The sequence below is a fragment of the Balearica regulorum genome, chromosome 8 (assembly GCF_011004875.1).
Source record: "Balearica regulorum gibbericeps isolate bBalReg1 chromosome 8, bBalReg1.pri, whole genome shotgun sequence".
Taxonomy (NCBI): domain Eukaryota; kingdom Metazoa; phylum Chordata; class Aves; order Gruiformes; family Gruidae; genus Balearica; species Balearica regulorum.
In genome coordinates this window covers 2,009,635-2,028,321 of record NC_046191.1, presented here as the reverse complement: position 1 = coordinate 2,028,321, position 18,687 = coordinate 2,009,635, and the positions used below count along the sequence as shown (strand labels likewise).

The following is an 18,687-nucleotide window of genomic DNA, read 5'->3' as shown; positions in this document are numbered from 1 at the left end:
TTCTAGGCTCAGCTATCTAGGTCAGGCTTGCTGACAGTTGCTGATGCTTCTCACCTCGCTCGGCAGCCCCGGCCGCAGCAGCGGGCAGAGGGGCCCGGCAGCACATGTCCTGAGCACTGGCAAGGTAAGGACCCCCCCTCCCTGCTCTGCCCAGCTTCCAGCCCGCGACCACCCCGATTTAAAGGCAAAAAAAAAAAAAACCAACAAAAAAGAAAAAATCCCAGCTCGTGTTTCTCGGCCGCTGCTCGTGTACCTTAGCCGCTTCTGACACGCGTCGCAAAGATTTCGCACGGTTTGGGCTCGTACGACCGGGATGGCTTTTTCCTTCTTCTTCGTTTGCTTCGCGTTTCTTTAGCACTGATGTACGAGGAGACTTTTTAATAGAGATGAGATCAAAGATCAGTATCTCTCAACAAGGGAAACGGTCTCGTTCCTTCTGGCTTTGGAGTTTGCAAATGCCTGTAAATCGGAATAAAAACGTGAATGTGAGCGATCCCTGGGGGAGGCAGAGCCTGCGATCTTGTCTCAGAGCTGGCAGCCAGGTAGATTTATTGTATTTTCAGCTTTTTTCATAGACCACGAGTTTTTGGTTGGTGGTTTGTTGTTTTTTGTTTTGTTTTGTTTTTTTAATTTGTTCTAACTTGCAGAAGGTTTGAGGGCAATTGGGAGACCTTCCAGTTCTCTGAGCAGGTCAGGTAGTAGGAAGGCGCTGGAAATTATGAATACTGGAACAGCCCTTAAAGCAAACGAGGCCAGCTCGCACAGCAGAGATGTGCAGCAGCGTTAGCTGTAGCTAGGAGCCTGGTTTGGGTCGAGCAACGGCATTTTGAAGCTTTTGCAGCAGCCTCTGGTTCAGCATATCCCAAACTTGCCATTTCTAACGTCAGCTTTTGTACAGGGTTATTTTAATTATTGCTGGCTTGAAAAGAAAACTCTGGAGGTGTGGGGCTTTGCTCCGTTTTCGGCGCCGTGCACGTGAGCGAGGCGTGAGGCTACAGTTAACGGTGTGCCCGGCACCCAGCCCCGCGCCCGCCGCAGCGTCGCCCCAGCCTTCGGGGGGGCCGTGCAGCCTGCTCCCAGGTGGGTGCTTCTCCTGGAAAAGAGCGATATCCGCCCCCCCAGCTGTATTTCTGTATTTCCTTGCACCCCACCGGTCTGTGCCCCGGCTGCTGCAGCTTTCCTGCTGGGGGGGGGGGGGTTGGCCTGGGGGGGTGACTCCAAAGAGGCTGGCGGGGGGGAAGGCAAAGTGAGCGGGGAGAAATTCAGGCAAGATTGTGGGATTGGGATGCAAGGGTGGCTCCTCGGAGAGAGGGGGAAGCCCTTGCCCGGGATTTTGGGAATGCCTTGGGGGGGGAGCGCTGGCAGGAAGAGCCGTTGCTTGGTTTGGGCAGGACCCGCCACAGTTATGGAAATAGGAAATTTCTGTCCCGCGAAACCATGTCTGGCCGGGTCTGAGCATCCCCAGGGACGGAGGCTGCAGGGCAAGCCCTCAGGGCAGCCGGCCCCACGCGTGGTCACCCTTAAAGTGCTTTTTCTTATCTTTAACTGGAATTTGCTGACTGTCAATGTGAGCCCATTGCCCCCCCCCCCCCGCGCAGCGCTGAGAGGAGCCTGGTCCCTCATCTCTACCCCCCCATCAGACATCAGACCCCCCGAGCCCTCCCCAGGCTGAACAGCCCCAGCTCTCCCAGCCCCTCCTCACGTCTCAGGTGCTCCAGACTTTTTTTTTTTTTTTTGCAGCCTTTGCTGGGCTCATTCCAGTCCATCCCTGTGTCTCCTGTCCTGGGGAGCCCAGCCCTAGACCATGCCCTCCAGACACCTCTCACCAGGGCTGAGCAGAGGGGCAGGACGAAAACAAGCAGCGTCCCCTGCATCCCCCTCACCCACCCTGCCAGTCTTCTTCGAGGAAGGCTCCGGGGCCGCTCAGGCATCATTTCCCTTGCGTAAATCCACGCTGCCTGCTCCCATCACCTCCTGGTCCTCTTGCACGTGCTGGGGGCTGGTTTCCAGGAGGGTTTGCTCCGTCACCTGCCCAGGGGAGCTGAGGCTGTCCTGCCTGCGCTTCCCTGCGTCCTGCCTGCCCGGCGTTACGCAAACCTGCGTGGATGGTTATGCTTATAAGGATTGGAGAAATTTCACAGATACGCAAACTAAGAGAAACGTCACCGGAGGTGGGAGCTCGGGGAAGGTGGCCTCGGGGGTGCCAGCGGGGTGCCTGTTACCCGACACGCTGAGCCCTGCGTGCCTCATTGTGCTCCTGCTGCGAGCACAACCTCGCCTGACCCCCGAACCCCCGACCACAGCCTTGCCCCGCATCCCCGTTGCCACCTCCGCGATGGTCCCCGAGCATCCCGCGGCAAGGGCCGACCCGGCGGCGTCCGGCAGCGGCGCGGCTGGCGGTGCCGCTCACGGGGACGACTGACGCCTTTCCTCCCTCCAGACTATGCCACGCGCGGGCAGCGGCCGCAGCCCAGGCCATGGCGGGATCCGGCGAGGCTTTGGCGCTCCATGTCTTGCTCTGCTGCCTGTGCAGAGGTAAGCGGCAGCGCGGCACGGCTCGGCACGGCACGGCCGCCGCGGCATCGCCCTCACGGACCGCTGAGCCAAACGCCTCGGTCCTGCTGGGGAATCGGAGCGGGAACGGGAACGTTATAATGCTACAGCTATGGATTTTGGGGGGAGCACTTGGTTAGCATCCAAGGGCCCTACGCCCTACGGCACCCTCTCCTCCCTGCTTGCACCCTGGGGCCAGGGCCGCACGCAGCCGCGTTGGAGCAGGCTGGCCGCTCAGCGGCTGTGACCAGCAGCGTGATCCTGCCTCCGCACGTGAGAAGCCGGAGCGCAGCTGCGCCCTTTCCAGGAAGGCCAGATCGAGCGCGATACCGGCTGCGAGCCGGGCGTGCTGGGGCTGGCGCAGAGCCCTCATCTGATAGCGAAGGGCAGCGTGCGCCTCTGCGCGGGGGCTGCGTCCTAATCTCGGGGCATCAGAGCTCTCGAGACTACGTGTTATTTCCCTGCAGTCATTTAAGCATTAGAGCAAAACCTAAAATCGGTGAAATTAGCTGTTTCCAATCCGAGAGGATGAGTCAGCGGGTGCCGGGTCGCTGCTCAGGGCAGGGAGTTTATCCCTGTCCCGGGGCAGGGGGAGCAAGGGGGCTGGGGGGGGGACACCCCGCCGCGGGGTCCTGCCATGCCGCTGCCGGCATCCCAGCAAAGCAGCCACCCGTGCAGAGCGGCGCAGCCTGTGGATGTCCTCTCCTCCCGTGGGACACCCACCCAGAGCCGCCCTGACCCGGTGGGTGTTGGCGCAGGTGTCACAAACATCTCGTGCTCGGGGCACGTCTGGATCGAGCCCGCTCCGGTGGTGCGGATGGGCACCGACGTCTCCGTCAACTGCCTCTCCACCCTCGGGTGCCCCTGGGCCGAGTTCCTCATCCTCCTCAACTACAGCCACACTGAGGGTCCCCTGCGCCCCCTCAACAGCAGCGCCGTCCAGCTCCGGCTACGCGATTTCCGGATGCCCTACGGGACCGTCGCCTGCTTTGCCCGCTGCCCCAACAGCGAAAAGCACCAGCCGGTGTGCGGCACCGACCTCTGGGCCGGCTGTGAGTACCCCCATGGCTATGGGGGGGGGGGGGGGTTGGTGGTTTTTGTTAAGCCGCCGGCACCGAGGAGGTCGGGGCTGGGGGGTCGCAGCAGCCTGGGCTTTGCACTGCGGGGGGGTGGGGGGGCACGCGCTCTGCCTGACCTTGTCTCCGCAGACCCTCCGGACCCCCCCAGCAACCTGACCTGCACCATCCGCGAGCACTCGGGGCACCTGGCGTGCACGTGGGACACGGGGCGCACGACCCACCTGCGCACCCGCTATGCCCTCCACCTGCGCAGGTAAGGCCCTGCGGGACGGCGGGACGGCGGGACGACGGGACGGGGCTGCGGGGCGGGCGATGCACCCAGCCGGATGGGGCCGAGAGGGAGCGCGGTAATCGGCAGAGCCAGCGCAGGGGGTGCAGTCGGGGTGCGGCGGCCGCAGAGGCAGGCGACGCCGGGGCTGCTCTGCTGCTGGCGGCTGGCAGCGGGTGCCGTGCCCTAGTTACGCTTTCTAAAGCTCACGTCTTCCCGGTTTCCTGCTTGCAAACCGCACGTTAAAGCGAGGGTTTAATTCTGCAGGATGGACTTTACGCGCTCGGTGGTATTAGTGGCCCAGCAAACATCGCATCGCGTTGCGACGCGTTACGGCCATGCATTTTTTTGCAGATGCCTTGGCTCTCTCTAAGCTAAAGGGCGTGCAGAGGGTGCAGCCGGCGGTGCGCACCTAACGCTGCCCAAACCCCGAAACTGAAACTCCAGCGGGGTACAAAAGCTTGAACCTGAAGCTGGCGTGCTGGCTGCTGCGTAGCGTGCCGCAACCCTTCCTACCTGGCCCGGGATGCTTTCTGCCACGTCTGGCACGGAAGCCCCCATGACACAAGACTGGCAGGCTTTCAAAGTTAATCTGAGTCAATTATTAAAGTAAATGTATTAAATTCTGTCATATGTAGGCTTTGTGAAGGGCAGTGATTAACCACCTGCCTAAGTGTGCTTGGGTTCAAACTTTGAACCGTGCAGCCAGAAAGAACTGAGCAAGTTCCCTTCCCGCAGCGAAAATGCAAATGCCCTACAGAAATGCCAAGAACCGAAGGCAATTACTTTCTAGTTCGCTCTAGCAGTGACAAACTCCAGTTTCGGAGCTGACTGTGCCCCAGTCGCGAGCCGCGACCCCTCGAGAGCCGGGGTGCGCGATGGAGCTGGGACGGGCTCTGACCAGGGCTGCCTTCTGCTTCCCAGCGTGGGGACGGCGGAGGATGCTGAGGATGCCGAGGAGGAGGAGGTCTTCCCCGAAGGCTCCCCGGTGCCGCTGAGCATGCTGCGCAGCAGGAGCCACTACTCTGCGTGGGTGCAGGCCAGCAACGCGCTGGGCGCTGCTCGCTCAGCCCCGCGACGCCTCAACCTGCAGGACCTCGGTACATCCGTCCGTCCATCCCGTCCACCCACGAGCCGCGCCGCGTGCTGGGGCCGTGCGATGCCGCGTGCACCGCCCCGCGATGCCGCTTTAGGGACGCGCACGAGCGGTGCGGCTCACGTGTGCGAGGGCAACCCCCCCCCCCCGGCGGGTGTCAGCCCCCCGCCGACGCGCGCTTTCCCGGCTCTCCCCGCAGTGGTGCCCACTCTGCCCCTGGTCGCCGGCGCCGAGACGATGGAGACGTCGCCCCCCCACCACCACCATCCACTGGAGGAGGCAGACGCTGCTGGAGAACGTGCACTGCGAGGAGCGGCACAAAGCTACGGGTGCCCTGGCATGGCATGTGAGACGGCCTGGGACCCCCCCAAACCCACGCAGACCCACGGGGGTGGGGGTCCTGCGCAAGCTGCCCCCCCCGTTAGGAGAGGGGCCGGTCCTGGTCCTGCTGGAGACCCCTGAGCACCCAGGGGCAATGGGAGCATTTGGGGTCATTCAAAACCCACCCCTCTGCTTCAGCGCCGCGGGGGTCACCCACCCCCCCCCCGCTTTGGTGGGGCAGGACAGCTGCTGCCCCCCAAGAGGAGCAGACAGACTTTCGGGCAGAGTTGTGTCTGCTTTTTAAGCAAAAGGGCAAAATTTGAAATATTTCCAGACGTTATCTAGCTCTGCAAGGCCAAGGCAAAGCAGCCCCTAGGGATGCTCAGCGCACGCACGCTTCTTCGGTCGCCCCCGCACGCTCGCAGACACAACTACCCCTGGGGCAGCTCCTTTTGGGAACCTCCCCAGGCGCTGGCAGGGGCTCAGGCTGCATCCGGAGCCCCCAAAATTGCCGCGGTGCCAGAAGCCCCGTGCGGCAGCGGGCCGGGGGCTCTCGCTGCACCCCCTCACAGGACCATCCCCGGCCCCATCCGTGCAGATGAGGATGGCAGCGACCGCCGCTCGCTCCCGCTCTGCGTGGGGGGCCGGCCGCGGCGGGGAGGGGGGGGGGGCCAGCTGGGTCCTGCTCCCCCCTAGCACCCTGCTTCCTTTGCAGGTGGAGGCGTGGGATGGTGCGGCACAGCACGGGCCCCGCTCCCGGCACAACCTGCAGAGTAACACCCGGTACGCGTTTCAGGTCAGGTGCCGGCTCAGCCCTGCAGACAGCCCCTGGAGCCCCTGGAGCACCCCCTTTCTCTACACCACCCCCGAGGCAGGTACGCTCAGTTGCTCTCGCCGCGTTCTCCCAAGCAGCCCGTCGGCTCCTTGAGATGCTCTGCAGGGACCTGGCCCAAGCTCCGGCTGCTGGGCAGCTCGAGTTAGCCAGCAACACGCGTGTGCTTGGCGTGCACATGGCGTGTGTGTACGGCATGCGCGTGGCACGGGACCCTGCACGTCCCCGCGCTGCCGGAGACCGCTGTTGGCAGACATGGGGCGTGATGCCGTGGCCCGGGAGGCACCGCTGCCGTCCCCACGCCGCAGCCGAGGGCTGAGCGCTGTTACGAGCCGGCAGTTCCTCTCGTGTCCTCCGGCCCCGCGGCACATCGCAGGTGATGGCGATTTTGGCAGAGTCCTGAGGCTGCTGCGGCCCGGTGAGAGCCGGAGGGAAACCAGGAGGCTTTGCAGGGACGTGGTTTTCCAAACAGAAAGAGGGATGGGGTGTGCTCATCCACCTTTGGTAGCTGGCTTGCTTGCTCCCGGCAGCAGGGAGCACTTCTCGCCCGAGGTGGAAAAGCCGCACCGGCCGAGGTGTCCCACCGGCCGCAAAGACCAGGCGTCCCAGGTCAGCTTTCCCCCCTTGCATCCCGGTTACTAACACCGGGATGAGTTGAGGCACAGCCGGCTCAGTTATCCCGGCCGGCAGCGGGCTGGGACGCCCGAGGAGCGATGCCCTCGCCTCTATCCTGGTCACGGAGAGGAAGCCGGGGGACGCGCTTGTCCTAAAAAGCAGCGCCGGCTGCTGCGTGCAGTCTGGGCCGTTTCCTCTCTGCGGCGGCAGAACCACGCAGCAACCAGCCTGCCGTCGGGCTTCGGCGCTGCCGGGGGAGCCGCCAGCCAAGCGAGGCTTTCTGCAAAGGCTGCGCGTGGGTGGGAGCCACGTCGCGTGGGTGGGAGCCCTGGCTGGTTCCCCTTTGGAAGCTCACGCCACGTCCCACGCTTCTTCCCGCAGCCCCCGCCGTGGCGCCCGACGTCTGGCGGCGCCTGGGCCCGGCGTTCCCGAACGGCAGCCACGAGGTGACGGTCTTGATCAAGGTAAAGCGCTTTTTCGGCAGCTCCTGTGTAATTTTTCGCGTGCTCTGTTCCTCCCTGCGAGAGGCAGCCCGAGGCGGTGCCCCTCCTAAAGACCCCTTCCACCAAAGCGATGGGGGGGAAGATGAGACCTCAACGTGTCCTTGGGGCAAAAATCTCTCTGTCCTTGCGAAAATCTCTCCGTGCGTCATTCGGCCGAGGGGACATCTGTCCTGTGCTGGGGCGGCTCGGGCTCAGACCCCGCAGCCGTCCCCACGGGGCCGTCTGTCTCGCCCGTCCGCAGCCCCTGCCGCCCCGGGATGCCCGCGGGAGGATCCTGGGCTACGCCGTGGCCGCCGAGAGCCCCTCGGGAGCGTTGCTCCTCTGCAACACCTCCAGCACCGCCTGCAGCGTCCTGGTGCCCCCGGGAGCCCGCGCCCTCCACGTCACTGCTCACAACTCCAGGGGGGCTTCCAGCCCCGCCAGCATCGCCCTTGGCCGGGGAGCCAGCGGCCAGGAAGGTAGGATCTCACGCTTTGATAGAGACCGGCATTTATGAGGATTTCAGGGGAAAAACGCTGGCGGCGTGTAGCACGCGCGGCTTTAAAGCGAGGGAAAAGCCCCGGCGGGACTCTGCCGAGGGAGCACGACGTCCTCTAGACAAGGCCAGCATCCTCCGGGGATGGAGATGCTCCGCAGGCTCCTGTCACAGCCCTTGGTCTCTGCAGCAACAAGCTTAAAAATAAGTTTGTCCTGCCCGCGTCGGCTGGCTGGGCTGGGCTGGGCTGGGCTGGGCTGTGCGGCGGGCTCGGTGCAAGGGTGCTCCTCTGCTCCCTGCTCCCAAAAATAACGCCGGCTGCCTCCGCCAGCTGTGAGCTGGGTCCTTGCAAACAGAAAGGGAGGAAAACAAGAAAAAAAAAAAAGAAAAATTAAAAAAAAATCCTTTCTGGGCCACCTTAGGTTCCCTGCGCCACAGGTTGTGGTTTTCCCCACAACCACACTTTCCTATTTTTGAAAAATGTCACTTTTAATGAGCAATGGGAGGGGAAAGTCCCATTCAAATCGAGGACAAATATATGACTAAAAAGAAACTAAAGAGAAATAAGGTGGAAAAAATTCTCTAGTCTCTCATACTTATCAGAATCACGCGCCTTTCTTGTAAGAAATGACAGGTAAAGCATTTCAGACCAGACGTGACACAGCTGAAGCTGTGCTTTTGTGATATAGAGATATATATATATATAAAATTCTATATGTATAACCACCCTATGCTAGAATTTCTTGTTCCCTCTTCGGTCCTTAAACACTCTCAGGAAAGTCGTATTTTGCCTCCTGGGCTCAGCTGCCCCTTCGGATCCTCCCGCCCTTCGAAGCGGAGGTTGGGGTGACACCCCCTCGCCATCTCTCTCCGCAGAGTTCCCAGCGCCGGTGGCCGTGGAGGTCAAACCCGAGAACCGGAGCAGGGTCTCGGTGGCCTGGCAGCCCCCTCCTCGCAGCGGGAGGTCCCCGCTCTGGTTCATCGTGGAGTGGGTTTCCACCTCCCAGGACAGCCAGGAGGAGCGGTATTTTTGGAAGAAAGTCCCATACCAGGAAACGCACACGTACATCCAAGGTAAGATATTCCAGGAGTCCTTTTGCTATTTGGTGCCGGTCATCAGGCTATTATAAAGCCAAAATATGTTATAAAGGCAGAGTTTCATTTGAAATTGAGCCCCTGCTCACTTGTTTTTTGGAGAGTGGGGCCGTGAAGAGCCCTTGGGGAGCAAGGGGGAGTGAAGCGACAGGGGGCATGGGGCAGTCAGTGGGATTTGGGCCCCCCCGGGAAAGGTCACAGGGAAAGAAGGGACAGGGATCCCTGGCAGTGTTCAAGGCCAGGTTGGATGGGGCTTTGGGCAACCTGGGCTAGTGGAGGGTGTCCCTGCCCATGGCAGGGGGTGGGACTGGATGGGCTGGGAGGTCCCTGCCCACCCAAACCAGTCTGGGGTTCTACAGGGACAGAAAATGAAGTGACAAGTGGGATGGCAGGCAGGGACACCCCACTAGACCTGTGGGGACCTGCCCAAGCACAGGAGATGCAGGTGTGCGTTGAAAGGATGCACAACACCGGATGCACCAAGAGCGTTGCTTCAGCACCTCTCCTCCCCCCCATGCCCAAAGAGACAAGCCTGTGCGTCCTCACCGACGCAGCCTGAGCCCAGCAGCACGAACACCTCAGGACCCATCCCACTCCCTTCCTGCTTCCCACATTAATCCTGGTGTTAATTGGGCTGGGGGTACTTCCGAGGCAGTTACCTGGCCAGGCTTTTGCTCCTCTGTGTGTGGTTTTGGGGACGGCTCGTGCAGTGGCTTTCCCCAGGGGAGGGAAGACGCAGAGCTGGGGACCCCCCCAAAAAAACCTCCATCTACTTTCACCCCTCAGTAACAAGCCCTGGAGCAAGCCCAGAGCTTTCACGGCAGATCACAAATACATATTAAAGGCAAATCTTGCTTCTTTCCAGAAGGGGCGGTAGCAGGAGATCGCACCAACGTGTTGGTATACGCCGTCTACCCCGACGGAGTCAGCAAACCAAGTGCTGGCCAAGGTAAGCCGGAGGAGGGTGGAGAACGTGCTGCTTGCTGCAGTGGAGCTGCAGAGCTCAGCTTGCTGCTTTGATCTCGATGTTCCCACAATCCACCAGTTTTGTAGAATTACTGAGTTCTAGAAACAAGATGTAAAACCCTCCCGTTGACCAGAGGAAAGCAGGGCTCTAGACAGAAACCACTTGGCTGCAGCACGTGAAAATACAGATTTTTTATGGATGCATCTGTATGAAAGCTTTCTGTAGCTGATCTCTGCTCCTGTGCACAGAACTAATGCACGGGAGAACCACAACTTACTTCACAAGGTACACCAACGGAGCCATCCTCCCTTCTTGTGATAGAAAAAATGAGGTTGCTGCTTTGCACATTTGACAATAAAATGTTATAGATAAACCCAAACACAGAAAACAAACCTTACGGAGATGGGCCCACTTGCCCTTTCTTACCGGGAGGGGAAGCAAGCAGGCTGCAGCTCTGGAAACTCTTTTAGATAAGAGCTTGGGCCAGTTTACAAAGTAAGGATTGTCATCGTCTCCAGCGTGGTGTGCGTTGGCTTCGGTTGTCCTCGGGAGCTGGGCATACTGAGCTCCCCGAGCTGTTCCACCCCGCTGCTGGTCCTCCCCCAGGCGAGCCAGGATAAACCATGCACAGCTCAACACCCGAGCGCCGGGGACACGTCCCAGCACCACCGTACCTGCGCCAGGCACGCCGCAGACGAGACCTCTGCGCGTACGGCTGATGCGCAGCGGCCGGGGGTGGCTGGGCAGGTCCGTGATGGAGACAAGGTCAAGTCATGGAGCCAGGTCATGGGGTTTGGACCTCCAGAGCTCCTCCAGCATAGCCCAGGTGGGGCTGAGGACCCAGGGATGAGCTTAAACAGCCCCTTGCGCAGGGGCTGGGGGGCAGGGGACGCTGGCCAGGGCCGTTGAGACCTCTTAGCGCCCGCGGTGCCCCGTCGTAGCCGGCTGTAGCTGCAGGCAGCGGTAACACCCGAGGATGTCATCAGTTCACCTGCGGTGATGCAATGTTAGATGGGTTATTGCAGCTGCTCAGATACTTCCCCGTGACAAACCGGCTCTGGCACCCGTCATGGCTTTGAGAAGGGTGGTTATTCAGTTTTTTTTCCCAAGAAATGGAAATCGATACTCCCGCCTGGTTCCCCCCCCCCGGCTGCTGGCCCTGGCCGTTAGCTGTTATCCTCACGGACACACTGACGGCCTTTGGCTCTGGGCAGGTCGGGGCTTGGGCACCTCCAGCTCTGCTGACGTGAATTTCCAGGGTCCTGATCCTCAAGTGGGGCTTAAACTTCAGCAGCGGGTCCACGTCTGCGTGGAAGGGGAAGAGCTGGCTGTCAAAGGGAGGGTGCTCGAACTTTTGCACTAGCAAATGGCTTAGAAATGCATTAAATGCTTAAAAAGAGAGACTTTCTCCTCAGTGGTTGCATAGACTCTAACAAAACTTGGGGTTCCTGTGGGGAAGATCCAGCATGAGGCAGCGGTGAGGCTCGTGTCTTTGACAAGGTTTGCTTCCAAGGCACCACACAACCCACGGCGGACACCCACAGTAAAGTCCTCCAGCTTGACCCCACGGGCTGACCCTCCTGCTTCATATTCCTTATTCAGATTGAGCCCGTCCATCGTCAGCAAGGCATTACTCTAATCATATTAATTTTTTTTTTCATTTATACCAGTTCAATGTCCCAGCGACACCTGCCCCCCAAAACTGCTGCATTCCCAGGCTGCAGAATAACGTACTCCATCGCTTGCCTTCTGCAATCCCGTACGTTCGAGAGAAGCTTTGCAGTGTCTGCAGCGCACCCCAGCTGAGTGGGCTTGTACTGCAAACAAGTACTTAGGGAACCGAAATACTCGAACTCCAGGAGCTCTGCTAGGAGATGCATATGCTTCAAATGCACAAAAGCAGAGACAGTACCTTTTCTGGGATTTTTTTTTTTTTTTTTTCCCCCTTTGGGGAGGAAGAAATTGCATTTGGCCCTGGGTTTGCATTGCTCCATGCGAAACAAGTACCAAACAGCAGCGGAACGAGGCTTGCTCTACCAGGCTTGGGCGAGCTCCGTCCTTTGACAGCCGCTGTTTCATTCATTAAATACTGTTCATTCAGAAAGGTTTTCACTCTTTTTCCTCTGAACCAGTCTCAACTGATGGGTTACTGACTCTGTTGCAGAAGGCACCAGCTGAAATCAGCAGCCTGTGTTGTTCAGGACATTACTCTGGCTATCCTTAATTGTCTCGGCCAGTTGAAGCTCCGTGATTGTAGATGAGGATGCTACCTGCTATTCTTATTAATGCCGATCCTCCGCTTTCACGCATTCAGCTCTCTGCTGCCCCGAGCAGATGTTTGGCTTGAGCCGGGTGATGGTCCCACTGCAGAGGAGGTGACTTCTCGTGCCTGCCCTGGTGGGACAGCCGGCTCTCGGGGACAGAGAGGCAAACGTGGGGAGCAGCAGGATTTTCCCTAAAGCGGTCAGCATGACGGAAGGGTGTGCAGGTGCTTTCAGATGTGCAAATGAGGGATTTCATAAAGCGCCTGGATCCTTGTGCTTCTAAAGATGCACTTGTGAGTCTGCCCATCCCGAATTTCCCAGTATTGGCAATTCCCTGCCTTGGGAAAATCCAGCTGCCAGCTTGAGCTGTGTTTGCAGGGATGACTCTGCAAAAGGGCCCTTTATGTGGCCAGCTGCTTTGGGGGCATTTCCCTTCCTTCAAACACAACACAGACCCACAACCACATCAGCAGCAACGTTCACCGCCACTGAAAGGCATAGGGAAGGCACAGGGAACTCAGAGGGACCAGGGCTGGAAAGGAGGATTACCCCATCCCGAGGGAAGATCAGCTGGATTGCTTTCATTCCTGACAGATGTTTGTGAAACTGCTCTTGGATTCCCAGGAAAAGGCAACCTGCTCCGGTGCTCCTCATCCTTGCTGTTGTCCTCTTTCATGTCCCACGCTTGAACTGCTGCAGTTTAAGACGATGACTCTCGTCCTGCTCGCGGTGAAAGGGACCCACTACCTCCCTTGTCCTTGCAGCAGCGCTCGCTTGCCGCCCCAGCAAGCCTCCCTGCGATGCCTTCTCCCCGGGATGCTCCGGCGGGTCACGTTCTCCCGAGGGCAAGCCGTGCGCATCCCAGCAGAGCCCCTTTTCCTTGCTGGGTGTCCCCGATCCCAGCAGATCGCTCTAGCTGAGGTCTGACTGCAGGACACGGGGGTTCCTTCACTCTCCAGCCGGCCGGTCCCCACGCAGGGAGGTGACCCCGGGGAGATGCGGTGGGTGGCTTGTCCCGACCGCAGAGCTCTGCTTCTGGTTCAGGCTACAGGTTCAGTCCAAGCCCCAGCCCAGCGGTGGGATCGCCCTTGACCTGGAGCCTCATCCCTTCTCTGTGGCAGCAATGGCACCGGGCATTGGTTAAGGCAAAGAGATCCCAAGGGAATTGCTGGATTTGGCCGGGAAGCAAGCTTCCTGCTTATTTTAGCAAAAATATGCTTCTTGCCGTGGCAGGCTCTTTAGCTGCAGATCTCCCCTCACCGCACAGTCCGTCACACAAACAGGTATTATCGGAAAATTCAGTTCCGTGGGGTTCAGACACTTTGGGAAATAATCTGTAGGTGCTTGTGAAAAATGACCTTTGACTCCTCAGGAAGACTGAACTCGTGTTTCGGGTGCTGAGGGGAGCGATGGCGCGTGGAAGGTGGTCTGTAATTGGTGTTATGTGTTCATCAGCATCTTGTTTAATTGGATCTCTGAGAAGCAGGAGATGATGTAGAGTCCGGCCGGAGCTGGAGATACTAATTGCTTTAGGGGGCTTTATTTTTCTCATTATGCCATTATCGGTTTTTCTAAATAATATTAACAAAATAAAAACAAGCAATAGCTTCTATGTCACCCGCTGTCCTGTAAATGAAGTTATGGACATTTTTTCCCTCCCTCTGTTTCAGTCCCTTCAGAGGACCAGCTCCTGGGCAGCATCTACAGTGAGATCCCCCATGGTAAGACGATGGTAGCTCAGACTTGGTAAGCCAGACTTTCTCCTTGACCAGAAGTGGAAGTTTTAGGCCGAGCAGCACCTGCAGCACCCGGTGATGGGGAAGCGAAAGCTCCCTTACGCTTTGGAGAGGTCAGGGCCAGAAAAGCAGCTTTTCACTGGATGGGAACGTGAGCCGCATGGCAGGAAAGCTGCAGCGCTCGCACGGATGGATAGCACCCGCGTAACGCACGCCTTACGTTTTGCTTTTTATGAGACTTATGATGTACATCACAACAAGGAGGAGACGAGAAAACAAGGACGCTATAAGATAAGGTTAAGATATAGCGTGACAGCGAGAGACTGTTTCAATCCTGCAGTTTTGAACCAGAGACTTGTTTAAGCGTTTTCCCATCCATTTTTCTAACTTTGCTTACGCTTCTGGCTTGCGCGTCTTCTGGTAAAGGTTACGTTATGGTCTGCTGCAGTACTTAAACCAAAAGCAAAACCAACGTCAGCTGAAGAATTCACTTCAGCATTTCTGGAAGGTGAGGCTGCGTAGGAAATGGTAAAACACAGTGACCACACTTCTTTGAATTACCCGGCTGAACCCCCCATGCACGGCGATGGGGAGACGACGGGGGCACAGGGTCCGCGGTGCTCCGGGCACAGGACAACGTGGGTGGGACAGCAGTTTTGGTTTTGCTTTTGTTATGGTTTTTGCTTCATTAACTGAGGAGCCAAAGAGCAAATGAAACGCTGAAGGCTGCTTTGCCAAAGATCTGCCCTTGACATCAACGAAGGTCGTGGCAGATGGATGCTGGAGCCGGGCCACCCGACTGACGTTTTTCCTCTCCATCCTTTTTCAGATGACGACGTTGGAGTTTTCCTGGGACTGGGCATCAGCGTGGTCATATTATCGGTTGTTTTTGTAATTCTGATGTTTAAAAAATCAGCCAGAAAAAGGTATTGCTTTCTTCGCAATTTTTTTCCTTGTTTCTGACTCCTGCCTTTCTTCCAGAATATTTGAAAATTAACTACAGAAACTTGCTCTTACTAACAACAACCTTTCCCATTAAACATATTGCAATATGAAAAGACATCTATGTGCTCCACAGTAAGGCAGAGACCAACAAAGAAATTAAAAAATCACTCCTCTTTCAAGGCCAGACTTAGGGACGTACCATATATTATTACACGGGTAAAAGGGGGTGAAAAAGGAGAAACATAGCCTCTGGAGGCAGGTTTTATCCTGGGACTTGCTGACCCAGTTTTGCCCGAGGAGGGGATGCTGGACCCCGAGGGACAGGCAGAGACCAGAGCGTGCAACAGCAGAAAAACTCAGCGGGGAGGCTCTCAGTACTGGTTTGTAAGACTGGCTGCTCTTCGCCGGGCACGCTCACAAACCAGCGCTCCTCCTGTCCCAGTGTGCCGTTGAACTGGAATAGGGACGGCCAGGAGACGCTGCTGTCCCCGGCACAAATCCAGGGGGAATGGGTGATCTCCGCGGCACGGAGCTACTGCTTGGGTCTTCCCGACAGACCAAGAAATAAGGGAGAGGAGACCTGGGGCGCGAGGGTGGCGAGGAGCTGCCCCTTTTGGTTCCTGAACCCAGCGTAATTCTTCTGCTCTCGATGTAATTGTGAAACACGGGGATTTCAGCACCCACAGGGGCCGTGTGTTCTCCCAGGAACGCAGGAACGCACCAGAACATCAGCAAAGCTCAGAGAGATTAAAATCTCCTGCAAGCGATGGTCATTTCTGCAGCAGATTCGGCTGTAGGAAAGCCATCTTTCCTTCCCGCTGTGCAGTGGATTTCATCAGTTGAGGACACACATGCCTCCTCGCTCACCCACACACAGCTTGGTTCTCCCCCTACATGTTCACGTACAAAGTTTTACAGAAGGGATTCACCTAGAGTAATTTAGCTTCCAGGCTTGCACCGCCACGAATCAAACCTGGGGGGGGGGAATGAGGTTGAAAGATGAAGAGCTAGAGTTCAAACCCACCCGTAGCGGGGAAACCTGGGGCTTCCAAGCCATCCTTGAAGGATGGATGCACTTTGTGTGCCCCTCCTTGGGGGGGGACAGCTTCATCCTGCGTGAAGAAAAAGTGACTAATAAAACGGACTAACTTCTTGGAATTTATTTATTTATTTACTTATTTTTCTTTTTGGTAAAGAATTAACACCACCGTTGTGTCGCTCTTGCCAAAGTGGCTGTTCGAAGACTTTCCTCACATGGAAAACAGCAACGTGGTAAAGTCACTCCAGGTAATTGCACCATTATCTCCCAGCTTTTCTTTGCTTGTGTCCCCTTACATTAAAGCTTGCTCCAGAGCTGTGAGAAACACAGATGGGAGGAGGATTAAGCACTAAGGGACTGGGAACAGATTGGGAATTATTTCCCAGGCATTTGCAAGGTGTGTGGGAGCCCGGCTTAGCTGAGGTCTATAGACCTTGCCTCGATACACTCTTTATTCAGTGGCCACAGTTGACTCGAGCTGCCCTTGAAGCCCATGCAGAAGCGCGGAGACAGGCACGGCGGCCCCCCTGTCTTCTCCTGTCCACCTCGCTGCGGTGTCTTTCACAGGCGGGATTGGATGGGAGAGGTGGGAAGGAAAACGGGATGAAGACAACACGTCATTGCCCCATTTCTTCCTTGGGATGCTCTAATGAAAGCTCTCCTGTTGGTAAAATGTGCCAGTTTGTTACCACACTCATAATTTTTTTCCAGGAAAAGAGTGATTTCACGAGTAACAGTTTCCACGAGCCGTTCTTGGACACCAGTGACCCCACAGTTATAGAAATCGAGGAGGTGCTGGTGCACATGGAGTACAAGAACGTGGCCACCAGAAGGAAGCCCAGCAGAGGGGTCCCCGGGGCTGAAGAGCACCCGGGGACCGTGGTGCCTGCCAGCATCACGACCCCTGAGCAGATCAGTGACTACAAACCTCAGGTGTCCGACGGGAACCCGCTGGGGTACGTCGCTGCCAACATTTACCAAACACAGCCCCCCGTGCTCCTCCCAGAACCGGAGACGAGCATCTTCTTCAGAGACTACACGAGCCCCGTTCCCCACCTATGGGACGGGGAGGGAGGGGGACACCACGTCTGTCTGCTGGAGAAGATCAACCTCATCTTAAACAACAGCCGGAGCGGGCAAAGCCACGTGTTCGGCTCAGCCCAGGGGGGACACAGTTCCTTCCTGGAGAACCGGTGGGGACACACGTTGGCCAACGATGTTCAAGAGCAAACGCTGGTCCCCGATGAGCTGGTCTCCTGCCTGAGAGCCATGAACAAGGAGTCAGTGGATATAAAGACCTGCTTTCCGCAAAGCATCGGGAGGTTATTTTGAAATAAATTGTAGTTGTGATTAAAAACCCCGAAGCGATGACCATAGCACCTATCAGCCTCTGAGCCTGCAAACAGCAGAACTGGAACAAAACTCCGAGTCTGAAATTCATTTTCTCAATCGACTACAAATACTTTGGCTGCCCGGAACGCTTTGGCCAGTGAATCACAATTTTAAACTTACCTCATATTGTCCCAAGCATAAAACCCATAAAGCTTGGATTCCCATAAGAACCGAAATACAGAGCAGGTGACTTTTGCAGGATGTGATACGCTTCAATCATTATTCAAAACCATTCTCTTGTTAAATAGTTGGGGCATTTCATCCCTGGAGCTGATTGCAGTTAAGATGGATAAAACGATCCCTTAGACATCCTGACTGGATTGTGTAGAATATCTTGGGATCACTCCTAATGAAGAGACACTACACCAGGGAGGATTTATATATCATACAGCAGACGTGGATCCCAAGAACATGAAATCTTTTCTGTGTGACAGAATAACCCAAATTCATTTTCCCTCCGGTTCAATAATAAAAACTACATCAGGTAAGAACAAGCCTTCATCATCTGCCAGCCCGATTTAAAATCTCTCTGAATTGGTCACTGGATAGATTCTTCATTTTGAGTGAGGGTTTTATCATCTTGCAGCAGCTTGTCACCTCCTCAGCCTTGCCGTGAAGCACAACGTGGTTCGGCGAAATGGGGTTTATTCGGCACGCGGCAGGGAATCGGGATCTTGTGGCATCCAAAAAAAATGAACGGCTGGAGTCTCCTTCCTGCTGAGCGGTCAGGAAATCATTTACAAGTTTGCCTTCAGAAGCGGTCTTGCAAAATGCTCCTAAAGCAACCAGAAACTCCCTGGAAACGCGGGAGGTTGGATTACGTATCTATTCGCTGACCGCCCACACCTTTTTAAGGAAATTCTCCAAATGCTTCTAAGGAATACAAGCATCAAAAAAGTTTACGATACTCTGTTAGATGCCTGGGCGCTCCGTGCTCTCTGGGATGGTTGCTCTGCTGCTCCTCTTCTCCCCGCAGAGCCTGGCTCTGATCCGGAGCTGCAGCCGGCGGAGGAGCCGCCGCGTGTGGCTGGGGTGGTGGTGGTGGGGTGCTGGTGCCCACGCACGCCCACGCACGGCGGCTGTTTTGGGGCTGTCTACAGCAGCACACGGACACTCTGCACGTAAAACTCCGGTTCGAGACAACCCGGAGCAGCCTGGTGCAGTCGGTGCCTTCCCCACCCTGCATCCACCGAAAGAGCAAAGAGCACATGGCTCCCGCCATCGCTGCCGGGAGGGACCGGGGGCTCCCAAACATCCCATCATATTTGCACCTAGCTTTGAGTCTCCGTTCGCAATCAGTAGCACAAAGAGCCTCTGAGCCACGTACCCGTACGGGTGCTTTCCGCTCACCGAGCAGCCCGGGGGGCTCGTCGGGTGCTGGGGGGGCCGAGCTGGCTGTGCACAGCGCAGGGGGGGTACGTGCGGGGGAACGCCTCTTGGGAGAGGGACGTGACAAGGCGAAAGGGTCGCCTGACTGGGCGGCACCAACCCAAAATCTGTAAAATAG

The 18,687-nt window shown here is 57.2% G+C and overlaps 1 protein-coding gene across 1 annotated transcript; it reads left to right on the top strand.

The window, feature by feature from the left end:
• IL23R (interleukin 23 receptor) lies at positions 1 to 17,247 on the top strand. Its single transcript, XM_075759147.1, is given in 16 exon segments — positions 1 to 124; positions 2,441 to 2,535; positions 3,312 to 3,605; positions 3,762 to 3,885; positions 4,825 to 5,000; positions 5,196 to 5,245; positions 5,247 to 5,342; positions 6,033 to 6,192; positions 7,146 to 7,228; positions 7,509 to 7,725; positions 8,619 to 8,816; positions 9,703 to 9,786; positions 13,739 to 13,789; positions 14,634 to 14,730; positions 15,946 to 16,036; positions 16,500 to 17,247. Coding segments are annotated over 15 exon segments (2,400 nt in total). The 5' UTR covers positions 1 to 124; positions 2,441 to 2,477; the 3' UTR covers positions 17,121 to 17,247.
• Positions 17,248 to 18,687: the final 1,440 nt, after the last annotated feature.